The 20143-nt window shown below is 37.8% G+C and overlaps 1 protein-coding gene across 2 annotated transcripts; it reads right to left on the bottom strand.

Annotated features, from left to right (window-relative positions):
* Window positions 1-5407: 5407 nt before the first annotated feature.
* Window positions 5408-19909, bottom strand: LOC136819759 (palmitoyltransferase ZDHHC5-B-like). 2 transcript variants are annotated; one of them, XM_067076001.1, is made up of 9 exons: window positions 19706-19909; window positions 14028-14149; window positions 13204-13361; window positions 12507-12682; window positions 11424-11526; window positions 9172-9263; window positions 8071-8233; window positions 6028-6165; window positions 5408-5525 (listed from the first exon to the last, which is right to left on the bottom strand). In XM_067076001.1, exons 1-8 carry the CDS (start codon window positions 19810-19812, stop codon window positions 6154-6156), a joined length of 933 nt encoding a protein of 310 aa, XP_066932102.1. In that variant the 5' UTR covers window positions 19813-19909; the 3' UTR covers window positions 5408-5525; window positions 6028-6153. The 2 variants fall into 2 exon arrangements, with proteins under 2 accessions (XP_066932102.1, XP_066932103.1); XM_067076002.1 differs by lacking the exon at window positions 5408-5525 and having other exon boundaries at window positions 6085-6165; window positions 19734-19909.
* Between the last annotated feature and the right edge of the window lie 234 nt (window positions 19910-20143).

Here is a 20143-nt window from a genome sequence, read left to right as displayed (position 1 = left end):
TACCTGGCAAACGATCAATTTACTATCCTGACCGATCACAAGCCCTTAGAATACATGCTGAAGACACGGGACCGATTCAATAAGATGATTCGATGGGTTCTTTACCTACAAGCCTATGATTTCGTTATTGAATACCGCCCCGGAAAGGCAAACGGAAATGCAGACGCTCTATCAAGAATCCCATGGGAACAACTTCAAGCTGAAGCAGCAAAAGATCCTATTCAAGAAAAGAAGTCTACCAAAAATAGGAAAAAAACGGAACAACCAGAATCAAAAATAGAAAAGGAAGAGGTATTTTTCACCCAAATACAACGGTGGAAGGAGAAGATGAATCAAACGTCATGAAATATGAATCAGAAGCATTCAAGGAGAGAAGCAAACTCGAGCTCGACGAGAGAAATTTGAATAATTCATCTCCATGCATTATAGATGAACAGAAAGGAGAGAAACAAAGTTCTCGGCAATCACAGAGAGCCCCTTTGATAAGGAATCGATAATCAGGCATCAAAAGGCCGACCCACAGCTACTAGGAAAAATGGAATACCTCGCAGACAAAGTTCTACCCGAGGACTCAAAAGAAAAGAAGGAAATTCTTCGCGATATCGATAACTACCTCATTGATGATGGCGTGTTATATCACGTATTTAGTCCAAGAATTGCAACAACAGAAGGGACATGGAAACAACTGGTTATCCCAAAGAAGTATCGTGCACAAATTCTGCAACTCAACCATGATGAACCGGCCTCTGCCCATTTTGGATTTGCAAAGACAGCAGATAAAATCCGCAGACGATATTACTGGCCCAATATGCTGACAGATATCCAGACTTGGGTGAACACATGTATTATTTGCCAACAAGACAAAGGAACAACCAAAAAGAATGCACCTTTGTATCCAATCGCGACAGGAGAAGTTTTTGAAGCCCTTCATTGCGACGTTGTCGGACCATTTCCAAGAACGGATGCCGGTAACAGGTACGTAGTCGTATTTATCGAGCGCTTGACAGCCTGGCCCGAAGCGTTTGCAGTGGCATCAACCGAGGCAAACGTAATAGCAGAGCTGCTGCTTCACCACATCATATTTAGATTCGGAGTACCGAGGCATTTCGTGACAGATCAAGGAAAGAATTTTCTTTCGAACCTGATGGCAGAAGTCTGTAATATGCTGAACATTAAACAAATAAAGACCACTCCTTACCACCCCCAATCCAATGGTATCGTAGAGCGCCTCAATGGAACGTTGGTAAAAGGAATCTCACACTTTGTAGCCTCCAGACAAAACGACTGGGATCAATATCTGCCATCAGTGCTTTTCGCTTACCGAACGAGCGTCAATGAATCGAGAAAGGAGTCCCCATACTACCTGATGTTTGGGAGAGAAGCAACCTTACCATCTGACTTACAGTTCAATCCGGGTAAGAAGCTATCACCTCAAGTGGAGGATCATCGAGCTCGAATAGTCGGTCAAGTGCAGATGGCGCAAAGGATAGCCAACGAAAATCTGAAGAAAGCTCAACGCAAGAACAAGCATTACTACGACCAGAACGTGAAAGGTAAAGAGTTCAAAGTAGGAGACGAAGTATGGTTACACAACAAGGCCAGACAGAAGGGACTGAGTCCAAAATTGATGGCGAAATGGATTGGACCATTCAGAATCACAAAGAAGTTGTCGGAGGTAAACTACGAATTATCTGATCCGCTCAACAAAAGAAAGCCAACAGCAGTTCACGTGAATAGATTGAAATCATTCAAAGATCCTAACTTCCGAGTGATGGAAGATGAAGATAAAAGCAGTGACGAATCCGAGGATATTGAAGGCTCAGAAGACATAGGAGGGGAACCAGAAGAGGAGAAAGACGACTCAAGTGAAAACAGTTCCAATCAAGAGAACCAAAACGGTGGAACCGAAGAACACGAACAAGGAAACAGTAGTCAAAATCCGGACCAAGATGGTGCAAACGGAAGAATTAGCCAATCTCTCGATCCAAACGATGACGAGAAAGGAGAACAAGAGGAAGAAAAGATGTATATGGTCGAGAGAATACTGAAAATGAAGATGAAAAGAAGCAAGAGATACTTCTTAATCAAATGGCAGGATTTTCCCGAAGAGGAGAATACATGGGAACCAGAAGAGCATCTAGACAGAATTTTGGTCGAGCAATACCTCGAATCTCAAACGCAAATGAATGCAATAGCAGTTACAAGGAATCGAATTAGAGGACCGAGACCCTACATGAGATGGTCAATAATCATGTTATTGGCAATACTGCCCATAGTATTCGGATCCAGACTAGGTAACCTGTACGACTGCACAGCAACGACACCGATGGGAGTATACGAATTTCCAACAATTCCAGATTGTACCCATTCAATGAACAAAGATTCGAAATTGATCACCAAAGAAATGGAAGTATTCAAATATTCCCCCAACATAACGCACTTCCAAATACACTATTGCTCTCTATATGAGACCACCTCAATTTGTGATTGGAAACCTGTCGTAGCATGGAGCAGAAAAAGGGCATCAAAAAAGGAATCTGAAGAATCCGAAGAGACATTCATTAGCCCAGCGGCATGCATCCAAGCGTACAACAGCCGCAGCTTCAATGGAAACCCCCTGGAAAGAAGAAGTGGGAGCCGATTGGTCAGCACTCACCCGAATGGAAAAACCGCAACTTGCAGATATTGGAGAAAAGTCACGTTGGAAATCAAAGAACTGACGATCCGATCATTCCCAGCACAAGTGGTTGGAAGATCAAAATACATCGAACAACATTTGACGCAAACGAGATGTCCCAGTAAGATACCAAAAGGGCAAACCTATGGGGTTTGTCACATGAAAGACGCTACGAAAGCTGCGTTGGTATGGAATGATCCGCATCATCCCGCCCAGGATTGGCATTCTCTCGGGAAACACGAGATCAACCAGATGGAGGACAACATCGTTATACCATCCCTCAGGATTGGAGGATCAATACAGAACACGTACGGTGAAACCGACTCGACGTTGCTATTGGATAACGGTCTGCTACTAAAAGACCCTATCATGAAAGAAAACATGTTCGAAGCACTGAAAAATATTGTCACGGACTATGCGAAACGAATGTCATCAGATGTACTTGGTCCCATACTACAAGCACACATCATGCGAACCTTGATCAACCAGAAACAAGATATCATAGCGGAATGGGAAAGGACGTGCTTCATACAGCAAGAAGTCACGAGAATTCAACAATGGATGATTGAAGTATTTCCAACAACAGCCGCGCGATGGATTCACCAGGAACGAGGGGTGATGGTACACCTCATTGGTGAGGCAATGCAAGTTCACAGATGTTTGAAGATCTCGAATTACCGGTTAATAACAAGCCGCAGAATAGGAAATTCGTGCTATCATGACATTCCAGTGAAAGCACCTTATCACGAAAAGATAAAATTCTTGCGACTAATTGACCGCCACGTAGTTGAAAAGTCCCACAAGATCAATTGCTCTGAAAGACCACCGGTCACTTATCTCCGAAACGAAGAAGGATCATACGACGTAATTGACAAGGAAGGAAACATAACCAAGGTGATCCCGAAGAAACAATTCAAAGGAAGGAACTTCGTGAAACTACCTAAGATAAGAGGATGGGATCCAAGGATGATACGAAAACCACCACAACATTTGGCACCCTACTCTATGCTGAATATATTCTCAGAGATACATGACGCAATGGAAGAGGTGAAGCAACTTCAAATGCAACATGGGAATGGAGACTTATTAACTGGCATTGGAGTCGGTTTAGGAGGAATCCTGGAAGGTGCTGCAAGTGGGACTAGTCAAATCATTGGAGCACTAGGAAGTGGCATACAAGGAGTGTTGACAGGAGTAGGTAATCTAGATGAGAAGATAGTCACTTCCCTAGGTTCAGCGGCTAGCAACATCATCACATCAACTGGCGACGCTGTTGAATCGGCCGGAAAAGGGGATCGGAAACCTGTTCAATGTATTTGGAGGAGTCAGTGGCACAATCAAGTGGATTATTATTCTATTCCTCATTGCAGGATTTGCGTACTTAAACAGAGATTCGTTAATAAAGATCTTTAAAAGAAATGTCAAACAGAAATTTACACCCGAAGAAAGCAAAGCAGGCGAACCAAAACGACTCCATCATGAGGACAATCAAAGAAGACATCGCGAGAGACGCTCCCATCACAGACATCACCACGCGAGACGATTGATGACGGAGACTGTCAACAGACAGGAAGACGGAAGTGCAAACGAAGAAGAACCGTCACAGAGAGATGTATTCACGTACGTGCATCATAACAAGAAACGTGGACACTCTCATAAAAACAGAGCAAGGCGAGGACACGTACTTGCGGTGTCAAGCCAATCTAAAGGAGATGAAGAAAAGAAACATGGAATCACAACCAGAGTTTACCTGTCAATAGAAGGTGAGACAAAACCATACATGGCACTAATCGACACTGGATCAACACACTCACTTCTAAACAAAGATATCTGGGACGCTGCAGAAATAGCACCATTTCTAACACACGTTACCGACACAACGTTGAATTCCATAACTGGAGAAGAAATAGAAACCACAGGAAGTGTAATCATTCCAACGAGCATTGTAGATCCGAAATCACTAAAGAATCAAAACTTCCTGGTAGTCCCCGGTATCGAAGAAGAAGCGATAATTGGGACAGACATCTTAAGTGCTGAGAAAGCCATCATCAATTTTCAGGAGAAGACCATTACAAGCGGCAACAAGAAAACAATTTTCCAGAAAAGTAGCAATCGAGAAGGAGTATCAAAATGCTGGATTGGCCTGGGAATTTTAGCTGCGATAGCGGTTACGGCCTTGGGTACCGTTTACGGATTGACCTTTATGAAACAAGATGTACACGAAGGAAAGGAAATTGACGGAAATCTCACACGAAACTTTGTAGAAGTCCCAACTACCCTCATGATCAAAACCGGAAAAGTATTATCAAAATGGACCAAGCACGTGGTTGTGCTTGAATTCCCGCTGCCCAAAATACTATACCCTTTCCTGAAGAAGACAGACACGAGAATGGTATTGGGAATAATTGTAGGTAGCGGACAAAGGGTTAACGCAACGGAAGAGTTCCAGAGGCTCAATGCAAAATGCCGTTTGCGGATACTCCATTGAATAAAAGAAGCAACGAAGAAAATGTAAATAGATGTAAATAACCTTAATGTTTTGATGTTCGAAATTGTGTTTCAAACTACAAACTAAACCGCACTTATATCACTATGGTAAAGACTCATTAATTTTAAAAGAGTTGCAATCATGGTAACCGAAGTACCGCAAAAGTTTGTACTATATGTATTGTGACGAAACAAAGGAAGCGGTGGAGGAAAGGAAATAACAAACGAAATTTTTGTGAAGTATATAAAAGAAACAAAAAATCATTATATTTCACGGTTCAACATTCTGATGGTTGGCAAGATGGTGCTGCGATTGTCCACGCTCAGCTTTCAAGCACTTCTGGCGACAGGACGAGTAAATCTAGAAATCAAGATGGATAAAATTATGTCACAGAAGCAACAGGCAATGCTGTTAAAGAAAATACGAGTCGACCTCATGATGAGCGATCAATCAAGAAAGAAGGAAAGATGGTTGAACTACACAATCACAAGAATTCGCTTTCAATTTATACAGCTGAAGATAGCACCCTGTATCGAACTGCAAAGGGATATAATAAACACAAAACCCCAACTTATTCTTTCGTATTTTGGAAGGATGCACAGTGAGATAATCTTGACAAGACTTAGAAGAAGATCACCCAAAGAAGCAAGCAGTATCAGGGAAGAAGACCGCCGACTAGATATCTTAATACGTTTGACAACAGAAGAATACAGAACTGATTATCTTCGTCGAATGGGATTGAGGAAAGAAAAATTCGGAGCGTTTACGGTGTGGAGATATGAGAAACCGCTTCCGCCACTGCAACGAGGAGCTCCCGTACATGAGCAATGGCCGGAAGTATTGCAAACAAAGGAAAACTTACCGAGCTACTCAATCACTTCGGCTGAATCCGACAATTCCGAACAATTCAATTCGTCATCCCAATCAGGCTCTTCTTGCTCAGCTTTAATCTGAGCCCAACGCTCGGACGGACTTACGGGGTTGTTCTTCAGTTTATTCCCTGAAAAATAATGAAGAGAAACCATCAGGAACTGTAACAAGAATGTTATTAGTGAATCATAAAATGAAGATTTGTATATAAAATTTGATTAGAATTTGTCGATTAAAATTTTTTTTTGTAGTATTTTATTTATTTGGTTCAATGATCTGGTATCAGAGAACTTTAGGACGTTTTAATATTTAATATTTGATTGTAAATTGATATAGAATTTTTCCACTTACGTTCGATGTTGTCTTCCTTATTATAGGATTTCCGAGGTGGCAACCCATCCCAAGGAAGCACTGGCCAAAATGATGACGGTCGCACAACCTCGGGCTCCGTGGGGAAGCACGGCGCACGGAAAGGCTCGTAGGAATCGGGGAATTCCAGAATCAAGGTGAAACCTATTATTGTCTCGACGACCGGCCGCGGAAGATTGATACCGGAGAGGACACTGCGCATCTCCTGCAACCGCAACACCAATCCACCAGTAACGAAAGAATTCGTTCCCGTGGCCAGTCGCAGCGTCGAATAAATCATCCCCTCATCCATCCAGCTAGCCTTGTCCTCCGTGGCCGCGATCCACGATCGATGGGATATCTCTTCGGTGAAGAATAACTGCCGGGGAGTTCGTTTCCTCTTGATGATAGGAAACGACAGCGCAACGAAAAAAAGGTAGAACATTTTGAAAAACGTGATTGATAAATTATAAAATCAAGTCCAAACGAACGATTAAAAACTCAGGAAGCAAATGAAGCTCACTCAAACAAAACGAACTTATCATCCCAAGTGAACGGATGAAAACTCAACCAACGTTGAATAGACAACACTCACGGACGCGCAAGAATGGCGTCTTATCAAAATCATCACAATCCGACAATTGAAATGGTGAATTTAACGGTAGTGCACTACGTATCAAAAAACTTTTGAATTCAAAATTAAAGAATGGATAATTGAAATACACATTCAGCATAATGAAGAATGAAATGCTGTTTATAGCGAACAGCTGAAATTATAACCTGGATCCAGAGACTATTTTCGAAGAAATCACGTTCGGCCGGCTTAAGGGCGTGATTTCCGATTGAAACATGCATATGGTAGATATGAATTATAGTATTATGAATTGTTTAAACTGCAGTATTATGAATGAATTATTATGAATTACCGAACTATGAAAAACTTATGAATTTTTACAATGCGCATTGAAAGAAATAATAAAGAGACTGAAAAACTATCTTACGTTGGTAGATCATTAACTATCAACAAATTGACAAATTTTTTAAGTGACGAGGACGTCACTTGTCGAACGTCGGAGATGTGAGGTTGATGATGATGAATAGTAAACGATAATGAATAATGCAAAGGAGGTTGGGACTGAGCCAACACGATGTTAATGAACTGAAAAATGAATAGACATCAATAGAGTGGGGCTCAGGCCCTCGAGCTCAGACCTCTGAATAGGGCGAGAGATTATGAGTGAGAAAAGGAAAGAAATCAGGGACTTGAAAAGGAGAACTTAAAGGAGAAGGACTTCAGGGACTTGAAAAGGAGAACTTGAAGGAGAAGGACTTGAAAGAGAACTATCGTTAATTACATGCCAGAGTTACTAAGTTATTTGATGTTATTTATGTTACGCTTATTTGATATTTATTGCTTAATTGGAGAAACAGAATTGATGTTGATTGAAATCTATTAGCGTACCTTTACTACGTGTCCATAGACTTATCCCCAATAAGGGATACCCTGATCGAAGGAACAGTTAAGTGATCTGAGAGGTCCCCTCAATAACTAAAGGGTGACCCCAATCGCCTAACTTCCCTTCGTCACACTACCAAGTTAATAATCACTTTATAAAAACTGACGATCGTATAACTAGAGCAGCCGGATATAGTGACTAAATTATATGTTTGTAAAAAACAAGTTTACCTTAGTATCACTAATACTGTCACCACCAGCAGCTATGGGTTCCATTTCTATACGAATGTGCTGAGTATGCAACGGTTCACCATTATGCACTGTTTCTTCGTCTCCACCGTACGGTGAACCCTTCTTCTTCTTTTTCCTTTTCGGCATTTTATAGCCAAGATACCTGAAGTGAAACAAAATGTACTCTTATAATCGTATAAGCGACCGTAGTGCAGTGATAGAGCATCCATCTATGATATGTAAGGTCGTACGTCGGCTGGGTCATACCAAAGACTTCGTACGTACCACAAAAATGGCACTCTCAGTTTGATGTTCAGCAATTAGGAGAAGGATCGAGGGTAGTGGAGCAATCCAGGAGAATGAGTTGCACCCTCCCCTACCTTCGGGTAGATAGCTACCGAAAAAGGAACCTTTAGGTCGCCCACGACTGCGGTCACAGACTTACTACTTAGTGCAGTATACCTTAAGTGGATAAATTTTGGCGGGGATTAAATTTGGCGAATTTGGCGAATTGTGCCAAAATTCGCCAAATTAAATCCTCGCCAAAATTTCCAAATTCGTTAATTCGCCAAATTAAATCCACGCTAAATTTAACAAAAAGAGAATTATGTGAAAAATCATAATTTTTTAGTATATTTTTGAGTAATTTTCACCCATTTCAGTGTGACAAAATTTCCAATTCGCCAAATTAAATCCCCGCCAAAAATCGTATTTTGGCCAATCGCCAAATCAAATCCACGCCAAAATTTATCCACTTAAGGTAGTTTTGTAAAGATTATATCAAATTCAATGGAGGTTATTTTATCAAAGTCAGACTAGTCAGACCATCCCGGCGGTTATCAGTTTATGCTTGACAAATTACTAGAGTGTCCATAGTTATTCCAAAATCTTGCCAAAAATGGGTTTATTCTTCAGATTATGATGAATACCTTTACTAAAAAAGCTAGATTTTTTCACAGAAATTTTGACAACTTTTCTAACTTCCCAGAAAGTTTTTCTTTGGCCTTTTCGGATTCCTCCTGGAATATTATTCATATTTTCCAATATCCCTGAAAAGGTTTCAGAGTTTTATCAAATAAACTGAGTACGTAGTGAACGTACCTTGGCGGTAGTGGGCCAAAAAGAGCTGTACAACAGTTCTGGTAACAACCCAAATCAAATGGATTATGTCCACTGCCAAATTTACCAGTGACCTAAAGATAAAAAGTAAATGTTAAAACAAGTTTACTCCATACGAATAATATATTACAGGTGGTTACTTAATCAAATAGTGACTCCCCGTTAAATCAAAGTCACATGCCCGTCCAGAAACCACATCAAAAAGATGCGCCCTTGAAATTGCCACCTTTCTCGACCAAGGAATAGCTTCAGCCCCCCCTTTACTTTTGGGGGGAGGCTAAGAAATATTTTGGCCTTTAAAGAACCTGGGGGCTAAAATTATCAAATTATTGGGGGACCTAGATTGTTTGGGGGGGGCCTAGATGATCTGACTGAGACTATGGGGGCTGTTCAGCTAATTTCAAAAGATCTCTTATCTTACTATTAAATCAAATATAAAAAGTAAAAGATTTGTAAACATAAATATTAATACAAGTAAAATTTAGTTTTCATTTATCAGTACAACTGTACTCGCATATATTTTTTATTGACTTCTCTCTACGGGGCACGGGAGAACAATGTTTTTGTTTTAGCTTAACTTGCTAGGGGACCTAGCACAAGGTAATTTTGTAGGGGGAGCTAAATTGTTGGGGGGACCTTACTTTGTTGGGGGGAACTAGAAACCTGGCTGAAGCTATGCAAGGTTTCACGTTTAATGACTTTGATGAATAGAGTCTCTATTTAATTTTTTCAAAAAATGGGACAAATTAGGGACACAGTCCCTTCTCACAGTGGATCTGGTAGCGAGTAATGATAACAGACAAAGCACTCTAGGTTGCTGAGTTAGGTCTCGTATGCACATCGGCGTATAGTCATTTTTTTTTTCTTTTGATCATGAAAGTATAGTTCTTGAAGAGTCAGAAAACGTGTGTGGCGTTATTTGGATCAGACACAAATTTCCATAATGGCGGATTTTAGATTTTCAAGATTCGGCTAATGCTTCAGATGCATCCGGCCGCGCGGACGCTGCGCCACCCTGGTGCAAATCCCTAACCCCTCACCCGGCCGGCGGTGCAACCACCCGGCGGTGCACACGTGTGGTGGCTTCTTCGGAGTAATGGCGATCATAACAGTTAGCCTAACTCGTCAGTCAGACTTATTTATATATAGTACTAAGACCTTCGTATAAGTAACCCCAAATAACGATTTTTGGCAGCCGGCTTGGCCTAGTGGATAGGGCATTGGTTTGGAAACCTATAGGTTCCCGGTTCAAGACCCCCTTTGGTCCAGCCGGATGCATCTGAAGCTTTAGCCGAATGTGATTTTCAACCCTTTTTAGCCCTTTAAACATAGACATATTATATACCAATCGATCACAAATTTTATGCTGATTAAGAAAAATGTCAGAACCATGGTCTGAAAATTTCGTTATCTGGAGATATGAAGCACTTTCGATTTTGATTTTTTGAAATGACTACTTTTGGTTCCAAGTTTGCGTGGCTGTAACATTTGATTGGCTCACTTAATTTACTTGAAATTTTCGCAGGGTCTTGCCTACCGTTCAAATAATAAAATTCTACATGAATTTCGAAATCCATAATGGCGGATTCAAAACTTTCTTTCGTCACATGGGCTCTTAGGCTCTGCTAGCCTAAGAAAAATATTTTTTTGAGCTTAAAACCCCGCATACTATATACCAATCGATCAGAAATTTTATGCTGATTAAGAAAAAGGTCAGAACCATGGTCTGAAAATTGCTATGTCAAGCTATGAAGTACTTTCGTTTTCAAAACTTAGAAAACGTAAGTACTTCGTATCTCTTGATAGAGAGCTAAAAAGGGTTGAAAATCTAAAATCCGCCATTATGGAAATTTGTGCCTGATCCAAATAACGCCACACACGTTTTCTGACTCTTCAAGGACTATACTTTCATGATCAAAAGAAAAAATGACTATACGCCGATGCGCATACGGGACCTAACTCAGCCCCTAGAGTAAAGACTTGATGGGGATTTTGATATCCCAATGTTTTTATGGCTGGGGATTTGAATTCGATTGTTTTCGAGCTAGAAAATTCAGCGGTCAGCGGTAATGAAAAAATAGCACAATATTTTGCATTTTTTAGGATTTACTTTTCTGAATATTTTCAGCGGGGCAAAAATTTGAGTATAATTTTTCCACCGGGGACGATATTGTGGCCAATTTTGTTTAAGTGGGAAGCGGTCCCAGTGATTTGTAAGAAAGAGGTTTTCTTACTTGTTCGTTGGTAGTCCTACCAAGAGCAACAAGTCCGATGTGGAATATTGATAAGCCAAGTACTGGAAACGAAGCTAGACCAGCTATAGCTAATATTATAATACTGTGAAAACATTGTAAGAAATTGTCAAGGATATGATATCAAGAATAAAACGTGCGTAAAAAGAAAATAGGAGAAAGCGATTCCGATCAGTTAGTGCTAAACGATACAGAAATTTCCTATTAGCAGATTCACGCAAAAAAAGTCATGAAAAAACGTCGAATAAAGCTCTGACTGGCTAAAAATTGCTTACAAAACATCTTTTTCAAAATGTCTAAAGTATGAGGTAATCCTTACATGCCTTTAATTCGAACAGTTAATGCAGTAATGATATTGTGCATAATTATTATTATGCATAATGAATTATTCTCTTTACTCCAAAATCTTTTTTTATTAAAACAGCTTTATAAAGCTCCAGTAAACAAGTAAGTATCGGTTAGTTGGAGAAAGAATTAGCAGATCACTTGGGTTGGAAAAGTGCATTTCACACCTTGAAACATGCAAGAAATTCACCTGGGTGAGAAAATCATACATGTTCCAAGGTGTGAAATGTATTTTTGCCAGCTAAGTGCTTTACTTAATTTTTCTGTCTACTGCTTTAGAGAATACTTTAGGCGTACAAACTTTCGCGAGTAGAAACTTTCGCGATTTTCGCGAATTTGACCCTTTTCGCGAAAGTTTATGCTCGCGAAAAATTCTTGACAAAATAGAAAATCTGCAAAACTTCAAACTTAAAATGAAATGTAACTTTTTAGCCAGCTAAAAGAGTAATAAGTCAAAAGACAACTGTTTCAAGCCAATCCAAGAAGTATTCGTCCCTCTAAGCTATTTTTTCATGTGAAAATTCTCAATTTTACGCCTTGATTCACGAAAGTTTATGCTCGCGAAAAATATTTTTCCGTTAAATTCGCGAAAGTAAATGTCGTGAATTTCGCGATTTTTCGTCCTCGCGAAAGTTTCTGCTCGCGAAAGTTTGTACGCCTAAAGTAACACAAGAGGAAAATTTAACAATGAGAAACTGATTTTGTTCATGAAAAAGATACGCAGGAAGTATTTGAACCATGCCTTCACCTTCCCCTTTCTTCTTTACCACAAACAGTATGGTGAAAGCGATGACCGTCAAAATGTGAAGTGATAAAGAGGTGACGAAGAAAAAGAAATATCGGTAATTCTTTTTCCCTATACAATTGTCAACCCATGGGCAATGATGATCAAAAACCTATGCAAAATTAACAAAAAAGAACTTTTTTAAATCAGAGATAAAAAAGAAAATTAATGAAGTTTTGATTTGCAAATCGTCTTTTTGGTTCGTAGTTGGTACCATAAGTTGGTCCAATGTCGACATCCCTCCTCCAATTTCGACACCTTTTATTAGAGATTGGAATAATAGGAAGGTGATAAACTGATAAACAAAAGATTTTTTCCTCTCTGATCACTAAGCAAAAAAAAAGAAGTTTCCATCAGCAATTCCGACCTCCATATTATTCCTAACTCTAAAGAAGGGTGTCGGAATTAGAAGAGGGATGTCGATACTAGACCAACTTACGGTAGTTGACAGAGATGTATTGGGCATCATGGTTCATCAAAAAAGAAAATGAAACTCAAAGAAATGGTAAAAATATTGGTGATAAATAATTCCACAAAGTAACTCAAATCTTACTGAAAAGTTTTCTGCGATAAGACATACTCAAAAAACAAAACAAAATGACAAATAGAACATTCTTAAATTTATAGTTATACCTCCACACAGTTATTGCATACACTACAATGTGAACATCGAGGTGGTCGGTAGAATCTACACGTTTCACACCATTTCATTTTGACAGTGATTCCTTTGATTTCAATGTTTCGATACAGCGGTTGTCTCAAGTCGTTTTCTTCATCTTCGCTTTCAGGCGCTAAGAAGAATGAAATAAGAAATCAGGTGTTAACAAGAAGGTCCTCAAAAATTTCAATAGCGTTTATCAAAAGAAAAATGATTCTCAATTTTGTAACGAAGGAAGACCGTTCCCTTGAAAAATAAACAAATCATTTTCTGTCAAGCTAAAAATCATAACCACTTACAGTATTAAAGATTGGTTAATTTTATCAACCCTGTCTATCTGTAGAAATCGCAACCAATTTACCTAACCTTGGCTAAATGGCATGATCGGAACGATTGTTTGAAATTGACAATTAATCAAATATAATTGATTTTGCTTGGAAGAATCAGCAAAATTTAAAAGCTTTTTAAGTAGACAAGCTGTAGTAGACACAAACTAAGGTAATGTCAAATAATATATTGTCTGTACACAGATCCAGAATCTTCGGCTAATTTCAAAATTCATTGCTGTAAAGAGTCTGTTGTCATTGTCTTTTCTCATTTGAGATTTTTCAAACCGACCACTGCGATGGAGTGTTGGTGAGAAAGTGGAGACAATGAGAGAAGTGTTGCTATTTATAAATCATACTTCATCGTAGAGGTCTCCGTGCAGGAATTTTTTTATCAAACAGACAATGTGCACAAAGTGCACTACAAAGCTAAAAAATGTGAGATACACTCTGGTACAGAGTAAATAATATACCTCTTGGATAAACTCCTGGATCTGTGAAAGTTGCTCTTGCAAACATCAAATGAACTGTTAACGTCAGCACTCCATTGACAATGGCAATTGCAAAATGATATTCCTCAACTAAATATGGGCACCTAAATAAAACAATATTCAATTATATGTGAATGTCCAAGCGATTTTAAAGTATACATAAAAATTCTTCCAATAGTTACCAGAAAATTCATATGAATCTTGCATGATGCTGGCAACACTCCATTAGATCAAGCAGATTATCAATTGCAAATTGTTATTTAAAAGCCAGTACATAGTCAGTTTGAAAATAAAAAACTAATAAACTATTTACTTCACCATAGTGAGGTCTGTTAGCACAAAAATACTTCAGATGGTGATTAAAGCATGAAATTTGGCACAGATGATCCTTACAGGGTCTATAACTTAATTTTAAACAGTAACACCAAATTTTGCCACCTGGCCACCTGCCAGATGACGTCATCAGGTGGCTTAGCAAAAATTTATTTTTTTGAAAATATTTAAATTCTGATGGTATCAGCGGAAAGAGCATGAAATGCTGATGAAAATCGAGGTATAAAACATGCTTTCAAAATCTTCCTATCAAAAGTTATGAAGGTTTAAAGTTTTGTGATGACGTCATCATAAGCCTTTTCAGGCAAAACCTAAAATCCTGTAATAACGGAAATAGCTGACCAAATTTAGTGTTTTATACATGAATCGATGTCAAAATTTGAAGTTCCATCTGATGCTTGGGTCTAAACAACATAGGAAGGCTTAAAACATCCAAAAAAAAAATAGTTGGTTGTACACTGTGCTCCTGAAGGGAGAACGCTGCGTTGATTTGCCTTCGGATTTGCCTTGTAAAGCTCAAAATGTAAGTTTTAGTATTCTGTAGGATTTAAAGCTTTTAATTCAATTTGAACATCGGAGTCGGAAAAAGCAATGAATTTTGATATGAATTCATGTATAAAACATGAAATTTGGTCAATTTATACCAAAATTACGAGCTTTCAAACTTTCAACCTCCATAACTTTTGATAGGAAGATTTTCAAGGCATGTTTTATACCTCAATTTTTATCAGCATTTCATGCTCTTTCCGCTGGAACCATCAGATTTTGAATATTTTCAAAAAAATAATTTTTTGCCCAGCCACCTGATGACGCCATCTGGCAGGTGGCCACGTGGCAAAATTTGGTGTTACTGTTTAAAATTAAGTTTTAGACCCTCTAAGGATCATCTGTGCCAAATTTCATGCTTTAATCACCATCTGAAGTATTCTTACGTTTTTATGTGCTACCTGACCTCACTACCAGTTTTCACTAATTTTTACTGTTTACTATTTATCATTGTATAATATTCTTTTTCCCTTTGCACTTTTTATTTTCATAAACAATATTAAATATTTCCAACGTTAACTTTTCAGGCTTATGCAAATTTTGCTCATATTTTTGGTTCTAGACTGGATTAAGTCTATGTAAGGCTGGATCTACCTCGAAACCCGTATTTGATGTATTTTCATGAATTTTACCAGATTTTTTGGCCTTTTTCGATGAATTTTCTTCATTTCATTGAAATTCAACCTTCCTTTATACAACAAAAGGTCATTTAGACAGCTAATTATCATCTTTAAAATGACTGAAACGAAAATACTGATGTATCATGTAATGATGCTTCTGTTTGATTTGATAGGTCGATTTTTAATGTTTTTCAGCACTTTTCGAAAGTAACTTTTCTATTCAATTGAAGATAACTTTTGATTTACTGAATCGAATTTAATAAATGATCCATCAAAATTTAAGTCTATCTTACTTCTTTCCAATGAAATAGAAATGGTTCTTTTAAAATGTTTAGATTTCGAGAAAATTAGTTTCAAAGAGAGAAACTTTTTTGTGGCCACCAGGTACAATACTCAAAGTTTAAAGAATTTTACTATTGAACATCGTTTAGACACGCTATGCAGTACTGTTATTAAAAAGGAACCCAGTAAGATGGGTTTCTCAGTTAAAGTTATCAATCATGCTTTCTTTTTTATTCTTAGGTGACGTCACCATTGACCCTGACTTAACAGTAAGAACAATATGGAGAACCAAATTTGACAATGCATTATTATTACAAACAGCCAAGAAAATTTGTGAGACTGTACGATAACGCTAGAAAAAAACCCACTGAAATTGAAACTACAGTAAGAGTTTATTGAAATATTACTAATTTTTGTTAAAAACTTTTTTTTGTAAGTATTATATTATTTCATAGTTTTTAATAAATACTTTTTTCAAAGTCAAAGGAGAATTTAAGTGATTGGGTGGATATTGGGCGGACAGGCGCTTTTTGAGTTATGAGATGTAAGATTAGACAAAACTAAAAGAAAGGGGTGTTTTTGTAGGTAATATCAATTTATCATTTCTTTATTTTCATATATCACAAAATTGACTTTTTTTGTATTTTTTATCTAAGATATACCAAAAGGTACTTCTATAGTTTAAAAATAATCTGGGTTCCTTAACCTGCACTTACCCATCATTACATCATTGTTTTAGTTATTTGGAAGAAATGAACCCGACTGACCAAAAGTGCAATTGCATAAATTATTGTGGAAGTGAACGCATACCGTTAGTTGGATGGTCTAATGTTGACATCCCTCTTCTAATTATAAATAATATGAAGGTCGAAATCACTGATAGAATCTATTGTTTTTGCTTCGTGATCGAGGAGGAAAAAATATTTTGTCCATCCTTGATCCCGACCTTATTATTCCTATCTCCAAAAAGGGTATCGAAATTAGAAGAGGACTGTCGTCATTAGACCAACTTATGGTAAGCTAGAGAAATACACTCTCGTCCCACACTTCCCGCTACCCGCACAGATTCTTTTTGAAACACTTTTGATTTTAGTGCCATGGAGATGTTACAATATGGATTGAAAATTTTTTCTAAGGATAAGGCTTTTCACTTAACTTTGTTTAAAAATTTTGTAATTAAGTTTGAAATTGTTTGACTGACCTCCAGTTAGGAACATTTGGCGAGTTCCTGTATGCAGCCGCAATCAAAAAAATCATAACCACACTCATAAAAAATTGCTTTTGCATATTTTTTTACCTCTTTTTGCCTAGACGATAGAGCAAACATAGTAAGTATAAGTAGACCAGAGCAAACTGTGCCTTTAATTGGCTGTAAAAAAACTTCTATGTGGGTAGAAATTTCTTCAATTTTCAACAATGAAAAAAACACACCTATTTAAACAAAATTAACCAGCGCATTTTTTATCTTTCTACTTCTTCATCTTCAATGAAGCTCTCAAAGTCAAATAGAATTTTAAGCACATAAGATATTCTTATAATTGTGAAATGCTGTTTTTGCTTTTGCTACAGTGGAGTGCATGATGTAACTTGCACGGCAACAAACTTGCCTTCTGTTGGCTGATCAGATTGGGCGTTTTGGTGTTACCACCCTCGTCTTGAAGCAGCAGGCGCCTTTATCATTCCGAAACTCTGTCCACCATTTTAAATGAGTTAACAATAGATCCAAAAGGGTGCCCTCATCAAGGAAGATCATTTGCTTTGGTCTCCGGCTTTGGGCAGTAGTAATGTTTTTTATTGTTCTCGATGGAAAATGGTAAGAAACTTAAGTTTACAAGTGTCATTTATTTTTGCTGAGAATGGCAGGATCCTGGATGGCTTCCCTAACTAACTGACCTCCCTCCCTCTAGCTAATAACTAATAAAAGGGGCCATCAACTTTTGATTTTCAAATTTTTTAACAGCTAAATGCCTCTAAAAAAATTGAAAATCTCAAGACGACTGCCCCTATAATAACTTAGATGCTCTTCTTCACTGTTTTTTACTTGTCAGTCAATTGATGAGTCAAAACAAAAAAACTTACCGTGAGTGGTCCTAAATCCAACAGCCCTGCCTAAATCCGACCCCCCAAATAACTGCTATGAAAAAAATGTTTACAAACATTTCCTCTCCAAGTTGAAAAATAAACTATTGCAAGAACTCTTGAAACAAAACATCTAACAAGATTACTATAATGTCAAGATGTCAATTAATGTGATCAAAAAAGAGTTGTAAATATAATTACAGTCTCTATTATTCTGAATCCGTTGCTGGTATTTGAAACGTTACCATCAACTGCTCCAACTTGGAACGAGTGTACGCAACATGGGACTTGTTGATATCTGGCCTGTATTTTCACTTACTGTTAAATCTCTTTGACAACAAATTTGTTTTGATAAATCCACCAAGTTTATCAATCATACTTTCTGTCATAACATGTCACGATAACTTTCACTAATAGTGCGCCCTTTTTAACTTTTGTTTTCTTTTAAAATGACCGGACGCCGAATGGAGAATTAGAGAACGCCCACCGCCTTGCCGCCTTACCGCCTACTGGCCGATGAGATTAACAAATAGACCTTTTTTTAAAGAGGCAGCCATGTTGAATAATTATGTATGCATAATTACTGTATCGTGCATATTTTAAAAATTATGCATGGCTGTATCATTGTTTTTATGCTGGAGTACATAATTATTCAACATGGCTGCCTCTTTAAAAAAAGGTCTATAGCGAGTGTAACTTGCCGCGAGAGTGATGTCAAACGCTCACATTAGCTTGTGTTTTCCACTACAGATTTTTTTTCATATATATTTCGATTTAAAAGCCTACTCGGTGTGAAAGAGAAATCGTGTATTTTTTAATACGTGGTTCATAGACCTTTTTTCAAAGAGGATGTCATGTTGAATAATTATGTAGTCCAGCCATAAAAACAATGATATAGCCATGCATAATTACTGTATCATGCATATATTGTAATAATTATTCATGGTTTATCATTGTTTTTCTGCTGGACTACATAATTATTCAACAGGGTGGCCTCTTTGAAAAAAGGTCTATTGAGCTCAAATCAAATGACTTTGGAGGTTCAGTGAAATGGTGGTGGAATGGCCGTCCCATGTTGCGTTAGATAGTCCGAAGTTGGAGCAAGATAGTCCCAAGTTGGAACAGTTGACGGTAACAATTTTGTAACAAAAAATTATGTTTTGTACAAGAAGCAATACACCTTATCGGAAATTCCACAAAAACAACCGCGCTAAAATGGATCCATTGAAATTGGGAGGTAAACATAAATGGTAGCGTGAGTAGCGCTAAAAGTTCCTGCGTAAAACAAGAACTTGTTTGCTTATATCTGGCTTTTTATATGTTCCTAAAAATACACTGAATTTGAAAAAAAAAAAAAAAAAAAAGCTTTCAAGATGCTAGCAGAAGCTATTAGAAAGAGAAAAAACAACAACTTCGGTGGTTCTTCAGCTGATTTGGAGGCTCTTTTAGCATCAATATTTTGGGTGTTTTGTAAGGCTTTTTGCCTGAAAACTGCAATATATCGCTTTGTTTATCCCCAAAAACTGTTGCGTAGTAACAACGCGAGGAGGTAAATTTCCGATAAGGTGTATATTATTGTTATTTGGTTCAATTGGTTCAGTATATCAAAATTCTCAGTTTAGTTGACACTTTGGTATCTCTATTGCGTCACAGCGAAAGGTTTGTTTTTATTTTAGTTTGTATCTTTGAAAGTCTCTGAAAGACCCCATATCATCGGCATTGCCATCAGATTTTTAGGCAGAGCTGTCAGATTTTGGACCACTCACGGTATTAACTGAAAATTATCAGAAAAGGTCTTACACAAAACCAAAATACACAGCAGTTGTACCAGTTAATAGAATAAGTGCAATCACAATGGGAACTTGTTGTGATCCACACTTTCGGCTCCTTCGTTGTCTCCGCTCCATTCTTTTTCTTGAAAAGGATTAAAAAGCATCACAAACACTGTCACATATATCAATATCTATTATCTGACCCCATGTTGTCACTTCTTTCTATTTCCTGAAATAAATAAAAAGGCATTGAAAAGAAAATATCGATTGATTATGATGATGAAATTGCAAAGTCACTTTTGTTCACTTTTCTTCTTGAAAAATTGCTACTTTTGCCTCAGCCTCGAGACTGCAGTATCACAATTCAAAACATTGAGGTGGACCGAGTAGGCCATCATGACGTAGAGAAACAAATCTCTGAATCAACGTTTGAAAATTGTATTGATTGTTTCCCAATTTGGAGAGA

This window comes from Clytia hemisphaerica, unplaced genomic scaffold (assembly GCF_902728285.1).
Source record: "Clytia hemisphaerica strain Z4C2 unplaced genomic scaffold, Clytia hemisphaerica genome assembly, whole genome shotgun sequence".
Classification (NCBI taxonomy): domain Eukaryota; kingdom Metazoa; phylum Cnidaria; class Hydrozoa; order Leptothecata; family Clytiidae; genus Clytia; species Clytia hemisphaerica.
Note: the sequence above shows the minus strand (reverse complement) of the source record. Positions and strands in the feature narration are given on the sequence as shown.